The sequence below is a fragment of the Erpetoichthys calabaricus genome, chromosome 5, assembly GCF_900747795.2.
Source record: "Erpetoichthys calabaricus chromosome 5, fErpCal1.3, whole genome shotgun sequence".
NCBI lineage: Eukaryota > Metazoa > Chordata > Cladistia > Polypteriformes > Polypteridae > Erpetoichthys > Erpetoichthys calabaricus.
This window is the reverse complement of record NC_041398.2, coordinates 153,621,266-153,644,889: the sequence shown is the minus strand read 5'-3', so window position 1 is coordinate 153,644,889 and position 23,624 is coordinate 153,621,266. Positions and strand designations below refer to the sequence as shown.

The window sequence follows — 23,624 nt, the reverse complement described above, 5'->3', positions numbered from 1 at the left end:
ACAAGTGAGATGCTCATTGATGTCTTGTTTGACACAGTTTACGAGGCCAAGTGGTTTTGCATACAAAAATTTATTTTGAGAACGAAAATTTAGATACTGCTTTCCTCTAGACATTGAGACAAAAATGCAAGCTTTTCAATCATTGCCTTCATTTTATCATGCACACTAAATATAACATTAGTGCTTAACCCCTGAATGCTGATATTTTAGTCACTTAATTAATACAAAATATCAAAAAGGTAGCCTAAGAATGAGAGACAATGCTCGTCAGGCAAGTTGGTTGAAGCGGGGAATAGATGAAGGAATAATTTAATCTCATCTCCTAACTAAAAAAATGGCTTAAAACATTACCTTGTGAAAGCCAATACACTTCAAGTTGAAGTAGTAAACGTATATAATCAGTTCTCATTTCATTGCACAAAACTGAAAATATTCTTAAATTTAGTGGCCTAGTTTTAATTAAGTTAGCAATCATTACAGTCCTTTCCAACACCTCTTTTAGACTGGCTATCATGCGGTTTGTAGCGAAAGCCCTCCTTTGTACAGTGGGTTCAAGTTGCATCAGGAGCAACTGCCTGAATATTGATCACTATGCCATTGTTACTTCCAGACACTGATCTGGCAACTTTACTGCAAATGCCAACACATTTGGTGCAGGTAAGTTCATGCACCCTTGAAAAAAGTGTCAAGTTTATCCAAAATGTGTTCTCCTGTACTTCAATTTGAGCATGGTTAGCTAACAGCACCTGATGTCTACTAGCTGATGGACCATGTTCAAGACGTTAGTAGACTCATCCAGTTGTAAAGCAAAATAATCACTGTTCTTTAAACATCATACTAACTATAAGAGAATGCCATTCTCCCTATTGTGAAACTTGTGAGCGGGAAAGTGGTCCCAACCTACACTTTGGATATCTGATGGTTCACAAGCCAAACAGTATCAGAGGAGAGAAGAGACACAGACCAAAACTGAAGGGTAAAAGGTGCAACTTTATTTACAAGAGGGTTGTACAAAAAAAAAAAAACAGCAGTGTCAGGTGGGTAGTTTCACAGACCTTTAGTGCTGACACTCCATCAAAAAGCAAATAAAAACAAAAACAGAAAAATATGTATTTATAGTAAGTACAGTGCACTCCTACAGTTCTCTTTACAAAAACTACAAATTTAAAGGCACTATTCAGTCTTTATCTCTTGCTCAGGAAGCTCCTCAAAAGGGAAAGTATAGAGAAAAAAACTGTACAAGAAAAATCAAACCAAACATGTATATATAAGTCCAACAAAAACTATCACTCAGAGATATGTATGTATAAAAAATATTTACAAAGCGGTCAAAAAAAAAAAAAAATACAATTCTCCATCTATAGCTCAGCAGTGTTAACCCTACTTCACCTTTAGGTCCACTGAAGACCCCTGTTCACTGACAACTGCTTAAATATAACTGGCAAGATTATCCAGCCAATCTGCCACCCCCAGCTACTCTATGCACATAGCCAGGTAGACGCTGGCAAGTTCATGCCACACACACCAGGCAACTTTCTATTTAAGGTTAAACACCTGCTGGTCACACTCACACGTAAGATTCCCAGAGTCCACCAACGGCTATGTTGAGCTCAAGCACACAGGTTTACTTCACTTTGTTAAGTAAGCCTTATTTACTTAAAATACAGGATTCTCTTTCTCATCCTTCCTTACAAATGCAAACACCAGCATTATTTTTCCAGGCGTACCACACCTCAAACTGCCCACAACAGGCAGGCTGCGAGGACACTGGCAATGAGACTGAACACCTGCCAGGGAGCACATCCTGGCCATTATACAGGCTCTATGTGTGCTTAGACCCATCGCTTTTCACATTTTGCACGTGCTGGGACAGCCCCACATTTCCACAGCAGGGCCTTCAACACAAAAACAGTAAGCAACCTCCTTTTACGTTGGCGTACTTTTAGTCATATAAGTGATAATGCTCAGTTTAGCGTTACTTTAACTTCAACTAGTAATGCACGGGGTCGCACATTACCACAAGACTGTAATGCATGACAATGGCATCTTCTACATTACTCTTTATGGCTTTTCTCCAACCATTATAATCAACCACGTCTGTAGCAGTGGGAAGTATTAATTCCTCAGCCATGGTGTGAAGATGGCCTGATGTATCCCCTCTGTAACTAATTATGCATTATGCTTTGAGGGCCTTTTTGATACTGTATTTTAGCATATGCAGCAAAGCTGAGATAACACTTTTCAAAAAATATCTGTTTATCCTTGTGAATGTTTTATATGTGTTTTATATATATATATATATATATATATATATATATATATATATATATATATATATATATATATATATATTTATGCTTTTGAATGTGTTGTGAATATTTTATTTCTAAGACCATATCAGAGCTTGTGACTTTTCAAACAATTTTCACTTGTAAGCCTTTATTTAGATAGATACATACATACATATATACAGTACATAGACAGGGGAAAATAAGTATGGAACTCGTCAACATTTTTTGTTTTTCAGTAAATATATTTCCAATGACGATATTCACATGAAATTCTCACCAGACATTGATATTAACATGAGAAATCCACAAATATAAAGAATACACAACATTAAAGGCCATAAATAAGGATATGTGTAATAAAGTGGAATGACACAGGGAAAAAGCATTGAACACACTACGGAAAAGAAGTACACCAAGGCAAGGAACAAGCTGAAATCTGTAAGTAGTTAGAAAGTAATTGCACCTCCTATCTGTGCAAATTGATATCAGCTGGGCTAGTATATATTTATTGGTGATTAAAAGGTTGTTTTGCTACCAAGGTGTTCTACAAGACCTTCACAACCTGATTGTTGCAAACTATATATTAATAGAACTGGTTACAAATGTATTTCAAAACTTCTGAATCTTCCAGTAAGCACCATTGGAGCCATTATCTGCAAGTGAAAGAAACATCACACTACTAGCAACCAGCCATGCACAGGTGCTCCTCACAAGATTTCTGAAAAGGGAGTCAGATGGATAATCAGACAAGTAGCCCAAGAGCCAAGGACCACTTGGAAAGACTTTCAGAAAGACCTGGAGGCAGCAGGTGCAATTGTTCAGAAAAAACAAAAGGTAATGCACTCCATCGGCATGGTCTCTATGCTCACTCACCTCACAAGACTCCATTACTGAAGACAAGGCATGCTGAAGCTCTTTTAAAAATTGCTACACAACATTTGGAGCAAAGTTGAACTTTTTGGCTATCATACTACAGTACAGACACATGTTAAGGAGGAGAAAATGGCACTGCACATTACCCGTAAAGCACTATACCAAAAGTGAAGTTTGGAGGTGGAAGCATCATGCTATGGGGCTGTTTCTTATCTCATGGTACTTCATGTAATTGAAGGAACGATGAATGGGGCCATGTACCGAGAGATTCTTGAAACGAATCTGCTGCCATCCACTATGGTGATGAGGATGAGACGTGGGTGGACCTTCCAGCACAAAAACAACCCAAAACATATAGCAAAGGAACCTCTCAATTGGTTTCAAAGAAGGAAAATCTAATTGTTAGAATGGCCCAGTCAATTACCTCACTTGAGTCCAATCAAACATTTGGAAAATTAGAAACTTTGCTAAATAAAATCTGCCAAATTTTCCTCACCTCCCACCTACTTCTATTCCAGAAGAAATATTGATCAGTCTTGAGGAATCGGACAGTATTTCTGCAATAAATAAAAACATTTTTAAGTCCCTCCCTTCAAAGATGCCAGAGTACAGTGGAAAAAGGATCTCACACTCAACATTTTAGAAAAGGAGTGGAAGGTAGCAATGCATAAAATTCACTCTATCTCCACTCTATGCGCAATTCACTTTATGCACAAAGCATACAGTTATTTAACTTAAAATCTTTTATCGAGAACATCTGTTTCATTTAGATTGTCCAAAATGTTGCCAGGGCAAGATCATGGGCCATAAGTTTTGGGCATGCATCATCTAATATTTCAGCTTTATTTTTATGAATGGTAGGATGTGCTTATTTGCTAAGCACAGATCTTCTTCTTTCTTCTTCTTGTTCTTTGTTCTTTTTTTTATTTCGTCTTATATGATTTCTCGTATTAGAAATTTGTTAGTTTTCGCATACCCCTTGGGGTCAGAGCGCAGGGTCAGCCATTGTACAGCGCCCCTGGAGCAATTACAGTTTAAGGGTCTTGCTCAAGGGCCCAGCAGAGTAGGATCTCTTTGGCAGTGACGGGGGATTCGAACCGGCAACCTTCAGGATACCAGCGCAGATCCTTAGCCTCAGATGGGAAAATTCTTCTTTTTCAGTTAGTTTTCCAATTCAAAAATGTAAGCTACAGTACCAAACAGAAACTTGCTCACTGTATACACTGTGATGGACGGCCAGTGTTTCAGTCTGGCCAGGACGTCCCTCAACCAAGAGAAAGAGCCTTTTTAGGGCAATATATCCCCCAGGAAGCTAGAAGGCAGCTCCCCCGGATTCCCACAGGGCAGCATGGGACATGGAGTCCGGTTCTTCAGCCCTGTTGGGTACCGCCAGGGGGGAGCTCAGCAAGAACCAGGGGACTATTACGGTGACGTTAACCCGGAAGTACTTAGGAGTCATGAGATTGGAAATCCGCAGTACTTCCGGGACACCTGAAGAAGGCGTTTGACCCGGAGACGGAAAACTTCCGGGTCATGGACTATAAAAGGATTATGGGAAACCCCAGCAGATCGAGCTGGAGTTGGGTGGGAGTGTGATGGAGCTGCTGGGAGTTGAAGGATTGTGCTTATTATTGGAGAACTGTGGAGTGTGCTGTGCTTTGTGCACTGTTATTGAAGAACATTATAATTAAAATCTTCTTGTGCTTTTACATGTGTGTCTGGGACATCTGTCTGGTGGGTTCAACGAGGTGCTATATAGCACCTTTTACCACAACACTCAGAAAAAGAGTGTCCATTTTAATGAACCCCTTATGAACTAAGGGGTATTTGGAGTTATTGCACCTAAAATACAACAGCTATTATTCTGCTTATGTCATAAAGGAGCTGCAAATGGCTTAAGAGTAGTTTTTAAAATAAAGTACATGTATATGATTTAAAACCTTTGTTTACGCCAATATCAACCAAATAAAACACAAAAAATATATGTGTTTTAGGGATTTTTCTCCAAAAAACTATATTTTACAGTAGATAACCAAGACATTTTATGATGCACAACCCTGGAATCAACTTTCTTTTGTTCCCTAATCTGTCAGCAATCACTGTACAAAGTGTAGACATCATACCACTGCAAATTTGTAGTGTTTGGAATAAGGTATCCCCTTTTTTGGAAATGCATCTCAACAATTTCTCAAAACAAGTACTGCAGTTATGTTTCTTTATTTTTTAGAAAGAAAAAAAAAAAAACACACACAAGGCTTTTATTTCAGTAGGAAATTGCTTTTCACCCGTATCTCACCAGGACTAGTCTCTCTCTCTCTCTCTCTCTCTCTCACACCACACACACACACACACACACACACACACACACACACACACATATGCCTAAACCAGTGTTTATTAGTCACTTTTGGGTTACAGCCCATGAGACTTGTTTCATGGTATAACCCAGAAACAAAACCAAACTCCCCCCTCCCCCCGACCACAACCGGGTTGCTTCATCCTCATAAAATAAGGGTGCTCTTTGATTTTACTTCCTGCTTATTATCATGTTTGTTTCTTCCTTCTGGGTAGTTGGGGAGGGTGTGAAGCAAGCATGGCTAGAAAAGGGATAAAAAATATTGCATGGCATAGTCTATTTCTTTGGTGGAGGAGAATTATACTATGAACAAGACAATAAATGAAATACTTTTTTCTCTCATGTGCTTGTGACACAGAAATTTGACTGGCAAGATACAGTGACATTCGATTGTGGAGTCAGAGGGGTTCCCCGTGTGAACCTGCGTGCAACGGCATGGTATGGCATAATTCAGTGGCATTCAATCAGGGGGAAAGGGAGATAGGGTACCTCATGTGAAGCTGCAAAGAGCAGTGAAGTGTTTTGCAATACAAATTCATTCAATCAAAGACCGATCCCCTGGGAAAGTTCATGCTTGTGTGATTCAGTGACATTCGATTGATGGCGAGACAGAGGTCCCCCATGCAACATTGCAACACTGCAGCGGAATATAAATACATTCGATAGAAGTGTGGTCCCACATGAAAGTTCATCTGGCCAGTGACATTCTATAAAAGTGCTTCTCACATGAAACTTCGAGCAGGTACACAAAGAACTGGAAAACTAACATAAGGAGAACATGCAGCAAACATTGTCCGGATATAGTAATTAAACCCATGATACTTGAACTGTAAAAGTGCACACTGCAATGCTTCAGATTTATACTAAGCAGTACTTACAAATCAAGCATAGCATTGAGTCCTTCAGCAAATATGTTGTTATCAATAGAGTGAAAACTGTGACTCAAGGTCTTCAGATTCCTTATTAGTAGCATTTTGTATCTTTTCTAGGACTTCAACAACCTTATGTTTTCTTTTTTTGAAGAGGAAGACATTTCCCTAGTACAAACTTCAAGTCTTATTGAAAATCAAACAATCCGCAAGCACTCTCACTAAAGCTTGTGTGTAACAATGCATAAATATCAGCTGTCACATATGCAATATATTTCCTGCCTTTTACACACAACTGTGACATATAGTAAACATGACCAATCACAGAAAAGTATACTTTGTCACTCAAAAGGTATGACGCTCACCTATCCAATGGTTATGAGTCTTTCACTGTATATGGTGTGACATAGGTGGATTCTTGATAAAAGCAGATTCACTCAGCTGTGACACGCTGCTTGCCTCAGCATATATGTGGGCAAATCACATATTTTACTAATGAAACAAAGCAGCCAACATGGAAATTTAAGATTTATTTGAAAGAAGACACTAGTTGCATATGTAAAAATAAAATTATCGATTTGATTGAATTGTGCATTTATTGCAACATACACAAACAACTTTGAAATACTTTGGAGCACCTTGTGCACAAGTGGCTACAGGTCAAAATGAAAAGGTCTGAACTTTTTAAAGTAGCTTTTTCTTTAATTTTTACCAAACACATGTTGATGGAGCCTCTTTTCTCTAACTTAAAAGTTCAGCTGGAGAACAAATACATCTGTCATTACCCTCCATTCACAGGGTGACTCCTCAGGCTTCTTTTCCTCAATTTATTACTCCACTTTCTTTAATGCAAAAAGCAATATTTCAGTTTTTCTCTTTCTCTCTGTTTCTGAGTCTTCCAGCAACAAAATGACATGTGCACTTCCTCAGGCACCATAAAACTTTGCATAACTACAACTTTCTTATCGTATAGGTTAGAAAAGCAGATTGGCTTTTGCTAATTTACCTATTGATGATCAAGTCATTTAGTGTAAAAATCGGTTGATTTAGATCAGCAGCCAATTGATCGGAGCATCACTATAAAAATACCCAGCATCTTAGGAGAGACACAGAAAGCTCATTTCACATACATAAAATAAAAACCCTATGCCCAGTGTAGTCCACCAACCTTCCCATAATGCCAAACCTGTCTGGTACAGTTCAAGATCCTAACTAATAACAAAAGAAGAGCCTGAGTGGATTAAGAAGTGAGAAGCAGCAGCTCATCAATCCCATCAAATGTGTAATAAAAGAAAAGAAAAAAAAAAGCTTTGAGTATGACTGTAATGAAGACCAAAAGTGTTCCTGCGCATAGGCTAAATGCATCTTCTTTAACCAACTATCAATGAATAGATGCTTTCTTATTTTTCACTGCAGACTGTTTTTAAAGGGTTAAATTAAACAAACAAAGATTTTCAGATGGAAAGAGAAAGGTTGATGGAAGATTTGCCATTGCAATGTTCCTGTATTCGTGGTTGTGAGTCTTTTAGATATTTGTCCCACATATACCGCTGGGCACGCACAGCATTTCATTGAAGAAATATGTGTTAAAAATCTAAAGAACTAATTAATAATATAAAGCATAATAATCTACCCATACACTATGACAAAAAAACATTTTAACCAGTTAACTCAATAATTTACATAACATTACCATGAATTGCACCCCTCAATACTAAAACCACATTTAATAAAACTTTAGCCACATGCTAAATCGCTGTCCTCTTTTTCCCTTTATGGGTGGGTTGTCAAAGAAAAATGCATTTCTATGTTAAATAAACTTATAGATATTTAGAGTATTGTATTCTAATTCATTTTAACTTTTGCCTTTATCATATGTTGAATATTAGAAAGTTTTTTTTTTTAATAAGGTAGAAATACAGGCTAATGCCTGAAAAATTGAGTTCTCATAACCTTGAACAGATGTACCCTAGGTTCTTGTCTATAAGCCGGACTCGTGTATAAGCCGGAGACCAAAAATCATACGAATTTTTAAAATAAAATCTTATCATAGATAAGCCGGACTCATGGATAAGCCGAACGTACTATAACCTATAACTAATAGAAGGGAGGGAGGGAGGTCAGTAGTCTCACTCGCACCCATTTTATTTCTTTAAGGGGGGAGAGAGTGTGAGATATTGGCGTCTCTCTCACTCCCCGCATGGCGCGGTTGGAGCGGCCAGAGCACGTTCTTTCTGCTCTGGGCGTCACCGAGTCAACACGCGCGCGTAGCGGTCATTTAAAATTGTGATTTTATATGTAAGCATATTTAAATATATATCGCGGATTTTTTGCTCGTTCGCGGATTTCTGCGACAATGGGTCTTTTAATTTCTGGTACATGTTTCCTCAGTTGGTTTGCCCAGTTGATTTCATACAAGGGACGCTATTGGCAGATGGCTGAGAAGCTAGATTGCTTACTTTTCTCTCTCTCTTGCACTGACTATCTGTGATCCTGACGTATGGGGATTGAGCAGGGGGGCTGTTCGCACACCTAGACGATATGGACGCTCGTCTAAAAATGCTGAAAGATTATCTTCACGTTGCTATCTTTTGTGCAGCTTCCTGAAACGACATGCTGCACAGTGCTTCGCATACTTAAAAGCTCGAAGGGCACGTAGTATCTATCTATCTATCTATCTATCTATTGATTTTTGACTGAAAAACAAACCTCTGTCTCTCTCTCTCTCCCTGCTCCTGACGGAGGGGGTGTGAGCTGCCCGCCTTCAACAGCTTTGTGCCGCGGTGCTTCGCATACTTAAAAGCCAAACAGCACCATTGATTTGTTTGCTAGAGATTGTTTTCTCTATCTATTGACATTCTGTGCTCCTGACATGCACTCCTTGAAGAGGAAGATATGTTTGCATTCTTTTTAATTGTGAGACAGAACTGTCATCTCTGTCTTGTCATGGAGTACAGTTTAAACTTTTGAAAAAGAGACAAATGTTTGTTTGCAGTGTTTGAATAACGTTCCTGTCTCTCTACAACCTCCTGTGTTTCTGCGCAAATCTGTGACCCACGCATGACAATATAAAAATAACCATATAAACATATGGTTTCTACTTCGCGGATTTTCTTATTTAGCGGGTGGCTCTGGAACGCAACCCCCGCGATGGAGGAGGGATTACTGTATAAGCCGATATTCTATTTTTCATTTTCACAACTTTTTTCCTTAGATAAGCCGCGGCTTATAGACAAGAACTTAGGGTAATTGATAATCTGCTCCATACTGAATATGCAATATGCACCTATATTCACTATATGTACCTGAATGCTTTGTGGAGTTGAAGTGCTATCCCCTGTAAGGAAAATCAACAACAAGTGGCGTAGATTTCCAACAAATGCTAATTTGGCCAAGGACTGGCGAGCCCAGCAAATTTAGCTCACGAAATGACTGTTTGATATCAAAAGAAATCTCCAAGAACCACAAAATTCCAATGTGGGATCTGTATGTATCTCTTGTAAAAGCTGGTGTCAAAGTGTATGCTTCTACAATCAGAAAAAAGGTGTGCCATTAAGCACACAGGCATAGACCAGGCCTTTGGATGATCAATCAAAGATAGAGTTGTTTGGCCTCAGTAACAGCAGACATGTTTGGTGCTAACCAAATACTGCCTTTCAGGAGAATCTTATACCAACTGTAAAGCATAGTGCTGGAAATGTTATGTTTTGGAGTTGTTTTGTTACCTCAAGGCCTGAGTATCTTATAGCCATCGAGTCAACTATGAATTCTGCATCATATCAAAGTGTGCTGAAGAAGAATGTAAGGCCATCTGTCTGAAAGTTGAAGCTGAACCAGAAATGAATCTTTCAACATGATAATGATCTAAAGTACAGTAGCAAATCCAGTAAATAATGACTCAACAAGAAGAAAAGAAGGGTTATGAGATGGCCTAATCAAAGCCGTTTTGAATCCTGTTGAAATGTCATGGGAGATTTGAAATGTGCAGCACATACAACAAAACCCACAAATATCTTGAGATGAAAGGAATTTTGCTTGGAGGAGTGGCCACAATTTTCACTCACCTGATTTCAGAGACTGGACTGTAGTTGGGCATAATGCCTAAAAAAATTTATTTCTGCTACCAGCTTCTGAAGTAAAGGGTGTATTTACTTATTCTCCAGTAGATCATTGCATCTATTGGTATTTTTGTTAAATAAATTATTGATAAGGCAAATTTTCCTTGTTTTTATTCAAGCATATCACCTTTATCTGTAGGCACTGTCAGCATGAAGATCTACTGTTTGCCTACTCAAAAATGTTGAAAAAGTCAACAATTTTTTTTTAACATTTTATTAATTTTATTAAAATCAAATAACATTCCATACACTCAAGTCAAATTTAAGAAAACTAGGTTTGAAACAAATCGACCCCCACGAGAAAGAGAGCTAGGTCAGCAGAGTAAAACTTTAATAATAGTAAAAATATGTAGATAAATAAATGAATAAAAATAAATAGAATAAAAAAAGGGGAGAGAATCCACTTAATCAATGCTTTAAATGCTTATTCTAAAATTTTATTGATCAGATTAAGCCAGGTCTTGAAAACGTTTTGTACAGATCCTCTAAGTGAGAATTTGATTTTTTCCAATTTTAGATAATATATAACATCAGTTACTCAGACTAAAAAGAGGTGAGTTAGAATTCTTCCAGTTGAGCAAAATAAGCCTACATGCCAATAGTGAAGTAAAAGCAAATGCAGTTTGTTTGTCCTTCTCCATTTTAAGCCCATCTGGAAGTACACCAAACACAGCTGTTAGTGGATTAGGAGGGATTGTTACACCAAGGCTGACTGAATGACATATAAAGATTTTTGCTCAAAATTATGTTAATTTGGTGCACACCCAAAACATATGGCCCAATGAGGCTGGAATCTGATTGCAACGTTCACAGGTTGGATCTTGCCCTGGAAACATTTTGGAGAATTTTAAATGAGACAGATGCGCTCAATATACAATTTTAAGTTGAATAATTGTATGTTTTGCGCGAATGGAGCTCGAGTGAATTCTGTGCATTGCTGCCTTCCATTCCTTTTCTGAGATGTTGAGTGAGAGATCCTTTTCCCACTGTACTCTGGGGATCTTTGAAAGGGGAGTGACTTTAAAATGTTTTATATATTATGGAAACAATTTCAATTAGATGTATTTACTTTTTCACATGACTGAATAACCATTTAACTGTCAGTTTAAAAATTATTAATTTAACCTAGTGGTTCTCAAACTGTGAGGCGGGCCCCCCTAGGGGGCGCAAGTAACAAAAAGGGGGGCGCAAAGATGTGAAAAAAAGAAAACAAGAATCGAAAATATGACTAATACATCTATTGAAACCAAAACAAATTAAATTAACTACATTCTGATACTAGAAAAATAAATATAGAGTTAGATAAATGTCAATAAACGTCAAGTAGGTATAATAAAATATGCATCTATGAATATATCATTAATTAAAAAAGAACAACTTGGTATTAGTGGGCTCCTTTCAAAAAAAATGTTAGGGAGGCACGATTAAAACTGTTATGAAAACTCGGGTCGCAAATACTTAAAGGTTGAGAAAAGCTGATTTAACCTATTTAACACAATGTTTAGAAGGTTTGAAACTGACATTTTATCTTGCGAGATTATATTTCCATAAAAAATATGAAGAACAATTTTATTCTGACTGCATAGCTGTAACAGAAGCTATCCGAGTTTAAGATTCTGATGTAGAAATTCCATATACTTTGAAAGTTAGCCCCTGGTTATATCCAAATATCCCTTTTTGGGCAATGATAACTATAAAGCCCCAGGAACACCAACTAACAGTGCTATCAGACAGGCATTTAAACCACAGTATTCCCTAGGTTTTCTTTTTGCTTTAAAAGAGCTAGGTCTCTAAGTCAGTTCATCCACTACCCTCTTTAATGAAAAAGATAGCATAGACTTATGTGTTCTCTCCTTGTGAAGGGAAGTCCCATCTAATAATCCAAGCACCTAGGAAAGTGGTCTTGATACCATGACTTATCTTGGGAGCTAAGCGTGAAGAGTGCTTGGTATGCCATGGTGAAATGCTGATCTCGAGGATTTCCCTGATGAAAAAAGTGGAAATTGTGACTTTATCCACAGGACAATGGCATGGTGTTTGTGCTCATAGCATTTTACATCTTCAGCCCATAAGGATTCTCAACTCTAATTTTATGTTAAATATGTTAATAAGTGCTTAAAAAAGTGTATGTTATTTCTGGATATACTTACCTGTTATGCAATATCAGAAATGCTTGACAAGGCAAAACAAGAGGGTAAAAAGGCACATAAATAAAAAACTTGTCACAATAAAGGCAGGGAATGGTTTCTAATGTGGAACAAACAATGTAACACTCTAATACTGAGACTGGAGACTCATGGATTAAACAAAAACATTTCAATGACACACAAATACTAGCTGCTTTGTACAACTGAGTTGTGGATATATTGTAGTCAAAAAAAAAAAAAAACCCACAAAAACTGGAAGACCGATTTTTAACCCCATATAATGCTGAGATAAATAACTGAGCCACTTCTAATAAAATTAAATAATTACAATTTTTCCACTTTGCTGTTATTATTAACAATAATGTATATTCAATCCTACACAAAAGACTCCTTTACTTTCACTTTTATTTAACATTCTTACATCTCACCATTGTTTTTTCCCTGCCATCACCAAGCTTACGCTTCTTATGTATGTGCTTGTTGCGCTCTGTGTCAACATCACCATAGACATTTGACAGATCTTCTACCAGAATCCACGGTGCTTGGTTTGGAGTGTTGGATCCTTTCAACAGAAAAAGGGACATAAATTATGCTGGTATTGTGCTTTAATGGGGAATGCATGCATTCTTTAGCAAAAGTAAACAGGGACTTTTATTAATCAAAATTTTCAAGACAGTCAAGCATAATTCCTCTTTTAAATTATTTGTTTTCTTGTTTTTATGAAAAGAACAATGTAAAAGGAATAAAATTTTAAACACTCTCAACAATAACAAGTAACAAAGAAAGAAGTAAATAAGTACACATGAAAATGTGTTTAAGATTACAAGAGTGTAAAGAAAACAAAGGAAAAAAAGAAATACAAAGAAAAAAAAGATTCAACCCACACACAAAGGTCAGTTAGGTTTGCCTAGCGCATTCTCTCACATCACAGAGGGGGGGCTCCTACATGTTCATTACCTCATACATACATACATGAAAAACAAAAAAAAAATTTTAAGAAAAAAATACATTGTTTCATAATTGAGTAAAACTATTAACTAATGATTTGTGAAGCAGCTTCCACTTTGATTACATTCTGAAATGGTCTTCATCAACTTTTTGCACATGGATTTTTTTTTTTTACATAAAAGTTAAGGTCATATAATCTCCAAGAAGACTTCCTATATCTTCTTTAACAGAGTCAGCAGATTTTTGATTGCTTTATATACCAAGATCTTGCTGGCACATTTATTAGTTAACTGACTAAATATTGTTGGCTACAAGATCTAATTGAAAATGAAAAATAGTCTGATTTGGTATATCTAGATTTTAGCCTTTAAATCAACACTGTCTTTTTTTTTGTAACTTATAACAAATAAAAGGAATGGGGGAGGGGGGAATAGAGGGGAATGTATAGGAATACATATCCAGACAGGGATACCCTAACCTGACTGGGATGCCATAATGATGGCTTTATTGGCCAAAGGCTAGTTTAAACGAAGCTCTATGACCCCAATCCAATAGCAGACAGCAAGAATATTCTGTTGCTATACTTGGGACTCCAGTAGAGGCTTCATGGGATTGTAGTGATTGCCAGAGTCACCATGAAAACAAAGGTGAAGAGTTTCCTGTCATATTAGAGTGGCATGGGAAGTACTCCCAGGATTAAACTTTTAGGGGGGCTCCAGACCTTCAGTCAGAGAGGCCTAGTGAGGAAAAGGAAAAGAAAGGTAGAGAGGAGCATTTTTCTTATATTCAGGTAAATGGCCCATATAAGGACATGTAGACAGGAGGGGCTCAGGCCTTGCTATTTTTGTTTTCCATTTTATACTATGTGTACTCCTTACCTTCACCCTGCTTTTGCATATTTTGTTGAATTTAATAAAATTACCTGCCTAACTCTTACTTGGATTATACTATTATTTTTCCATACAAAGGGTCTGCTTCAGATCATCCCACAATTTACATATACAGCATGTGTATTTATATACACACACAACACATTTTTACAATATACATCCTCTTACAATTATATACCTAAATTGGCCTAAAAAGACAGGCAACAAAAGTGGAAAGGATACCGAATTCAAAAGAAACAGAAACCTTTGTCCGAGAAGTTTTTCTGTGCTCTACAAGAGAATACAGTAGACCCCCGCGAAGACGCAGTTCAGGGTTCGCGGTCTCAGTTGTTCGCGGATTTTTCCTTAGAACCTAACTAATAATTGTTAGCGATCCTCCGCAATTTTTTATGGCTTTTTTCGTGGCAATACTACATTGTAGAGAGAACAGGGAGCAACCGTAGAGGAAAATGCGACTTGGGATGGTGAAAGCAGCCAATCCAAGAGCGTACTCTACTAAAATTTGAAACAGTAACTCCCAGCAGTCCCTGCAGTGGCTCCGATTGATCTTCTGCTGAGGGTGCAGGGGCTGTTGGGGTCAAAAGATATCAGCACAGCTTTTAAAAAGGGGGCCGGTGACCAAAAGAAAAAAAAAAAGTTTTTGTAATTTGTGTTTCAAGTTCCTGTCTCTCTACCTGCCTTCTGTTGGGTTACCTGTACTTATTTGTTTTGTCCTGGATCATTTCGTGTTTGGGGTCTGGATTGTCTGGCATCTGCCTGTGTGCATGAGGACTGTAAGTGGATTCATTGCTATCCTGCAAAGAAAGGAGCACTCCTGAACCCGTCCACCTGTCTTCACCATTTCAGGAACTACCTGTGGGACTATCTTTACATTCCCATTCAACATGCAGATCTCTGGACTATCTATCTTCATCATTACATTTTATCCGTTGCTGTTTTCATGGACTTTACTGTGTGTGTTTTGTTGGTGCTTTGTTGTATTTAATGTATAATTGCCGTAAGGGGAACAGGGGTGGTATCGTTGTTTTTCATTTGTTTTCATTACATTCTTTATTTGCTGTTTGATTACCAGTTTGCTATGTTTTTGTCTCTGTTTGTGAGTGCATGCGGGTCGGGTCAAGGCTGGGTGCGTCCCTGGAATCTCCACCAAAAAAATAAATAAATCAATGGTTTGAATCTTAGCGGCACCGGACCTCTACAGTGTTATTCATTTCTCCTTGCTGCTGATTGACTGCTGCCCTGTGACGCAGCTCCAGCTGAGTGTTCTCGTGTTTTCCATTTTATTCTTCTTAATCCTTAAACCGCTGCAAGCAGCTATAGTCGTTTCCAAGTGCCATTTGCCAGCACGAAGGAGCCGAGTACGAAGGTGACGTACACTCAGGTTCCCAGTATGCCGGAGCTGATCAGTCAGTGCCGTACACATTCGTTGAGCAGCCAGCTCATGACCACTGCCGGCCCCTGCAGCACTGCAGCCTCACTGTCTCTGCGATTCAGCCACTGCACTAGACTAGCCTGCCAGCATCAGCGTTTACCTGTGTGTGCTTGCGTACAGCCAGTTCAAGCACAGTTGGCTCGGTGATTTATTGAATTTCATCAATGGAGTCAGTTGCACATTGTACATATTGTTCCAGTAGTTTTTAAAATAGTTTTTACAGTTCATTGGCAATGTATAAAATAATCAGTGTTGCAGTAATTGTGATGCTCTTTGCATGAAAAAAAATATGTTCCATTAAAATTTCACCTTTTCTTTGTGAATTGTGACATTTACTTAAAAAGTGCAGCAAAAAAGTATTTGGTGTCCACGGATGCATTAACCCCCAAGTATGTGGCAGTTTAAGGGTTAAAGCCCCAAGATGCAGTCGAAATGCCCTGCACCTTCTAAGGCTTCTGGCAATGAAAGCACACTTGCATGAATTACAGTACATGTAGCGGTAACATTGGTATTTTACATTCTAGCACTGCAGGTGACATCAGAACAGTACTGTACAGTATACAGGTTTACCTTTACATTCTTTTTTTTTAGGTAATGTATTAGGCTGAGGTTGAAATTAAATTAAAGTGTTTTGGGGGCATATTTAGGGTTTAAACTATAAAAATACGCATTTTTTTAACTACATCCATAATTTGCAGTTTTTCACAAATCGCAGGTGCTCTAGGAACGTAACCTCCATGGATTTTGAGGGTGTAATTGCCCAGAAATTTGTCAATAACGTCTTTGAAGGCTTGCCAGGCAATTTTTTCCAGCCCAACTAACTTCAAACTGCTTGTCACTCATAACATGTCTGATCTGGGGGCCAACAAAAGTGCACTCTTTGATCTTAGCGTCAGTTATTCTTGGGAACATCTGTCTTAAATAATGAAAACCTTTGCCTTTCTTGTTCAGTGCTTTCATGAAATTCTTCATGAGTCGCAGTTTTATGTGAAGAGGAGGCAAAAATATCTTTGCCGGGTCGACAAGCGATTTAAGTGCCACACTTTTCTGTCCTGGAACTAACTTTTTACGGAGTGGCCAGTTCTGTCGAGAATAGTGCGACTCTTTGGCACGGCTGTCCCATTCACAGATGAAACAGTACTTTGTATAGCCAAGCTGCAGTCCTAGTAACAGAGCAACGACTTTAAGATCTCCACAGATATTCCAGTTGCACCTGCTATACTGGATGTGCTTCAGCAACAGTTCCATATTCTCATACGTTTCTTTCATGTGTGTTACATAGCCAACAGGTACTGAAGGATAAACGTTGCCATTGTGTAGCAGAACAGCTTTCAGGCTTAACACTGACGAATCAATGAAGAGACGCCACTCTTCCGGGCTGTGATCACAACCCAAGGCCGAGAACAATCCTTCAATTTCACAACAGAAACAAGAGACTGTCGACTTTTGCAAAAAATTTGGTTATATCATAATGTTGACCTCGAAACACAGAAATTTTCGTACCTGGTGACAGCAAACACCTGCAGTCTTGAACCCAGCAGCTCGGCTTTTGCTTTTGACAAGACCCAAATCTCTGACCAAGTCATTCAATTCGGACTGTGATATCTGATGTGGATTGCCTGATGAGCACGGTTCAAAATCCGGGTCAATGCCACTGTCAGTACCCTGCATTGCAGTTTCTTCATCTGGTTCGTCTAAGGTCCAATCCTCTGGTGGTTTCGGAATTAGAAGAATGTCATCATCATGTGATACGGATCTCATTGCTGAAGGCAGATTAGGATATTCAATTGACTTCTTGTTTTTGGCAGAGAAACCAGACACATTAGTCAAACAGAAATAACAGTCTGTCACATGGTCTTTCTGTTCTCGCCACATCATCGGAACAGCAAACGGCATCGTCTTTCGAGTGCCTCTGAGCCAGGCTCTCAGACTGACAGCACATGTCGCACAGCAAATGTGAGGTGCCCATTCCTAGTCTTGATCATCAATATTTGCAGCTGAAATACAGATGATAAGCTTTCTTCACAAGAGCAGTCATCCAATGTTTCTGAGGCGCAAGTGTATATTAGCCACAGGTATAGCAGAATATATTGCGGCTGTTACGACATTGACGAGACATATCGCCCGACACCAAAACAAGCTTACTTACTGTTATATTGCTACAGATACTATACTGATACTATACATACACACTGACTATTTATATTAACCAAATGAGCAGGATCGGTGTATACAAGCCACCCTTATAGCATGCTGAGACAGCGTCAAGCTCATTCAGACCTGCCCAGGATGTCAACTTCCACAGAACAGCTTCCAACCTGGCCTGATTCCATGCCTAGGCATGCCCAGGCTGCACAAACCATTGTTGATAAGTCACTTACGGGAGTGAAAATGTTTGGATACAAATATAAGAAAAAAATCATGACAAAACTGAAATGGTATGTGATGGGAAAATTTTGATGTGATATTCGTGATCAGCACCCAAAAATCTATAAGAAACACCCAACAGTGCTCAAGAAGCAAAAACTTTGTTGTGCTGTGGAATTAGTCATCTTTACAAAACTATACATAAAACATGTTCACTATGGCTGGGTGCCTTGATTGCTGTGAACACAACATACCAGTCATTACATATCTATATATACAGTATGTAAGGTCTGATCTTATAAATATAGGTTTATAGGGACACTATTGTCACATGTACAGAGTACAGTGAAACTCTTACTTGAATGTGCTAATCAATATGCAAGAAGTTGCCACTAGTTCATTCTGATACTTGTTCAATCCAATTTAGGGATGTGAGGAGCCAGATCCTCCCTCAGTAGTATCAATGTGCTACCAAAAAAAAAAAATCTGTGCCTTTCTTACCTAAAATGAATTTGTGCAGTTTGTTTAACAAAGTGCCTTTAAGCCTGGTTTCCTCCATACAGGACTTATATACATTGTAGAGAGAAAGAGAGAGGGGTTAGGACCGTGTACTGATACAGTGTGTTGCCACACCCACCACATGTCAGACAACCTCAGAATCCTAGATTAGGACCTGAGTGCAGCAATGCAATGGGTGATATTGCAGTGTCACACTATTTCAGATGGAATGGAACAGTGAAAGTTTTTTTTTTTTTATTTTATTTTTTAATGGTGGCTGGAGTGCCAATTCTACCACCAACCCCCAAGTTTTCCCTGCAGGTTGGAAGGCTTACGTGCAGGGCTGGATGCAGGTTAACGTCATACCCTGGATGGAGCAATTGCGGGTTAAAGCCAGCAAATTACGGATCTTTTAGATTTTTAACACTAGAATTACCAGAGCCTACGAAAAAACTCGTAGATCCGTCCCACCTTAAATCACTTCTCACCTCTCCATCAGCGTCTTTTGTCCTGTAAATGTGTGGATAACCAGAAACAGCAAGCAACCTGCTATCACATTCCCCCCCAACCCGCACAGTTTTCTCAGCTCAAGTCTGTTTACCTGCGTGTCAGTTGCTTAGAGTTGTATAGAGTGAGAAGTCAAGCAAAATGACACCTTTTATAAATACTACATCGTTATTTGGATTACTTGCATTTCATGCATGTTCCTTGTCTACAGCGATCTGTGTAAACACATCGTTAAAACAGAAACGTTTTTCATGTTTTAGTAATAATTTAGTAATAATTGACAAAATGTAGACATGAAGTGTACAATGTGTGAAGCCTGAAGTCCAAATATCAAAGAAACACTTTCACAAATATAACAGAACAAGTGCGCTTTTATTCAAAAATATAACTGCAGAAAAAGAACCCGCATTAGGGTGTGACATTGACACGCATCTGCTACGACTGCTTCAGTGGCGCAACGGTATCAACTGTTGACTGGTAATCAAAACTTCACGGGTTTGATCCCGGAATAGTCCGTTTTGAGAAGTGGGCTGCTCGTATTCTTACTATTTTAGAATAAAAACATACATTTAATTCCAGTCTGTAACAGCCGGTGTAATTTATGATACTTGTAAAGGTTAGCTTTGTTTTTTTTTGTTATTCAGTTTTATTCTCTCAGCTGCGTTCACGATTGCACCCTTGCCCCTCCCCCCTCGCATTTGACACTGCTGTTTTCACATAGACACACTATAACAAAGGTGAACTCAGATGACGATGACGGTTCTACATCGGAGGAAGAATGCACCTCGCACTTTTGCCATCACTGTACTTTGTATATGTACATGGGAAGCTCCGCACTCTACTTGTGACTTTACGCTGTATGAAGTAAGTAAATAAATAAAGGTAAATAATATTCGATCTGCAGTCAGAAATTCTTACTGCTACACCACGGAAGCTGTCGCATTACACTTGCACCTTTTGTGAAAGTGTTTATTTGATATTTGGACTTCAGGCTTCACACATTATACAGTTCATGTCTACATTTTGTCAATTATTACTAAAACATGAAAAAATTTCTGTTTAAATGATGTGTTTACATAGATTGTTGTAGACACGGAACACACATGAAATGTATTCCAAATGACAATATATTATTTACCCTCTACAACTCCAGCACTTCACTCCAAGATAAACACTGAGAATGTTCTTTGTGAATTGAGCTGCGGCGGTTGGTGAGGGGATGGGATAGCAGGCTGCTTGTGTAGATCGACACATTTCCAAAACAAAAGACGCTGACGGAGAGGTGCGAAGGGATTTAAGGTGGGCCGGAATTTTTTTGTACGCCTTGGTAATTCTAGTGTTAAACAAAAATCTTTCTTTAGAAACACATTTTTTCATTGAAAACATAGGTTTAATTAAGCCATCCCAGGTGAAGATAACCACAATGAACCTCTTTCTATAGTTTAAATAGGTAGAAGAAGTCTTTCAAAGGGCACTTGGACCACTCTCCCAAGCAAAATGTTCCCAGTTCTTTAAACACATTAAAGTTTGTGCTTATGGACTACCCTCTTCAATTCACACCCCAGAATTCAAATCTGGATTGATTTTGTGTTCTCAGAAAGATTTGTGTTGATTTTAATGTGTATTTCTGTTCATTATCTTGTTCAAAGGTTCATTTACGGCCAAGTTTCAATCTACTGCCAGAAGCAGCCAGGTTTTAGGTTAACACTTCCTGGTATGAAGTTGAATTCTTACTTTCATTAATCAACCCTAAAGCTTTAATGATGCACCACCATATTTCAGAGTAAGTATGAGGTGCTTTTCTTTTCATGCAGTTTCCTTTCTACATCTAAAATGACAATGGATTATATTACCAAAATATTTAATTTTCGGTTTATCAGATTACAACTCATGACTCCATTAGTAGTTTCATTGATGCTTGGTAAATGTCAGACAATGCATTTTTTGGTTTAAAAAAGGCTTATTTTGTGGAGCTTTTCCGGAAATCTTCTGGACATGAAGGTAGTACTGGGCAATATATCGAATTCTAGATTCAATATATTTAAGAAAAATCAAAATGCAAAAAGCAATTTTATGATGTTCAACTTTTTTTTTTTTGGATTTTCCACGTCTTAGGTTGAAAAGGATTTGCAAATCATTGTATTCTGTTTTTAATTTATGTTTTACACAACGTCCCAACTTCATTGGAATTGGGGTTGTACATTAAACAATATATGCCAACTCTTCAGCGCTCTTTTCCAGATGTGTATTTGTTGACCAAGTTGCCTGGCAGTGATGAACGTCTTAATTATAATAATGTGTATTCAATGAATAGCACATTTTACATTCAAATTTATAAAGACATTATCCTGTGTGATGTTAGCATTGTTAGGATTATTGGAGGAACTCAAATTTGCAATCATATTATTCTGAGAGCAGAGGTTAGTACTAGGATAATAAAATATCAATTAATGAAATAAAAATCTGTGTGCCAAATATGGAGTTGTTACGTGTTTATTGAGATTGAAACTGAAAGTACAGTTTCAATGGTTAGCTGAAATGCCTCCATTTCCATCAAAATAATTCAGCCCTCCTTAGTATTTAAAGAGCTCCTTAAAGACTCTTCCTTGGTGCTAGTGTGTAAACTTCCTGTCTATAGTGGAGAAACAGAAGGATTCAAGTTCAAGTTGCCCAACTGCAAATATACTGTAGTACTTAGTATGCTTGTGGAAGTTATAATATAAATACCCTTCACTCATCATAAAGATGGTTACAGACAAGAACAGCGTGTATACAAATACATGATTCGGAACCATTAAAAAATGATGAAGATCATAAAACATAATTAGAGTATGTATAATATACAAAGTAAAAAAAAAAAAAACAACATCAATTACCATTGTCAAGATAATAGTTTGTGCCACATGATTATTCAGCATAAGACACAGTGGCGAACAGTGCTACTTTCATAGCTTCCAAACCCTTTATTCAAATCCAGGGCCATTTATTGTCATTTTGGAATTTGTACATTTCGCCTATGGGTACATGGCAGTTTCTCGGAGTACACAGTTTTTTTTCCCAAATTACCCATTCATACATATTAGTATAGTTATGGTCTCTAAACTGGCCAACATAATTTGATGCAAAATTATAAAATTTAAACTTAAATATAACATAACACTAACATATTAACTGGATTTTAAAACAGTGCACACTTAATTTGCAAAGTGAGTCAGTGATGGTGTTTATCCTGTAACAATGCACTAGTGCCCCAACAAACCCTCTACTAAGGAATTATTCATAGTTACACTATACAGAATAGTGAACAGTATCACACACTTTAAATTATGGACTTTTCTTTTAAAGAATATCAAAGAAACTTGCCTTGAAACAGAGATCCCTGCACCATGCTCACGTACTGTAATGCATGTTTAAAGAAGACCAGCATTGTTGAATAAACCACTTGGTTCCTGTATTTCAAATGAGCTTCATTTTCAAAGCTGTTGATATACCTGCAGAGATCTTTCATTCGAGATAAAATATCTGCAAACCCTCTAAAATAGAAAATATGAATGTAATTATACTATCACTTGTAAAAATCACAACTTAACAGTTACACAAAACTCCAAATATAATAATTACTTAAAAATACAGTGCATGGTTAAGCTTAACCAAACATTAAATAATCAAGAACGAGATTTAATATGTTTCAACAGAAATAAAGCCTCAACTGAGTTTTTTTTTAACAAAAAGTTTCATTCAGTTTAATTATGCAACTTTGCTTTCCCAAGACAGATGAAGCACTTTTTACTTTATTTAGAGTAATCATGATAAAACTTAATAATAATAACAATAATCATAATAACAATAATTATAATAATAATAATATAAAAATTAATCAAATTTGATAGTCATTCTAATTATTATCTATTACTGTTAAGTACACAAAACTAGGTTGAAGCGGTATCGACATGTGTTGAGAGAAAATGAGTATGTGGACAAAACAGTTGGAGGCCAAAGTAAAGTGGATGGATAAAGTAAAAGAAGATATGAAGGAAAAGGGCTTGACTGGTAAAGAGATGCAGAACCAAGCTGTTTGGTGAAGGCTCATCAAACCCCATATACTGTATAAGTGAGAAAAGATGAAGAGGTAGAAGAAACTCTTTTTAACAGATGTTCAAACTTGCCAAGGTGCTGACAGTTTTTATTCAAATAATTTTGTTGCTGGTTTCTTCTGTTTAAGTGGAATTTTTTTATGGATTATTTCAATTAATTATATATTATTGTTACTCTTTTGAATACAGTGTTTTCAGTCCTTCAAATTAGTGCTATGCAATATATTGCCTTAC

At 37.6% G+C, this 23,624-nt stretch overlaps 1 protein-coding gene across 3 annotated transcripts in view; it reads right to left on the bottom strand.

Moving 5' to 3' along the window:
* The window catches only part of ints10 (integrator complex subunit 10), a 321,144-nt gene that overhangs the window by 128,973 nt on the left and 168,547 nt on the right, over positions 1-23,624 (bottom strand). For all 3 annotated transcript variants that reach the window (XM_051927742.1, XM_051927743.1, XM_051927744.1), the window contains 2 exons: positions 22,660-22,829; positions 13,083-13,216 (listed from right to left, as the gene is read on the bottom strand). In XM_051927742.1, the coding sequence (XP_051783702.1) occupies positions 13,083-13,216; positions 22,660-22,829 (304 nt within the window). The remainder of the gene's footprint in view (positions 1-13,082; positions 13,217-22,659; positions 22,830-23,624) is intronic.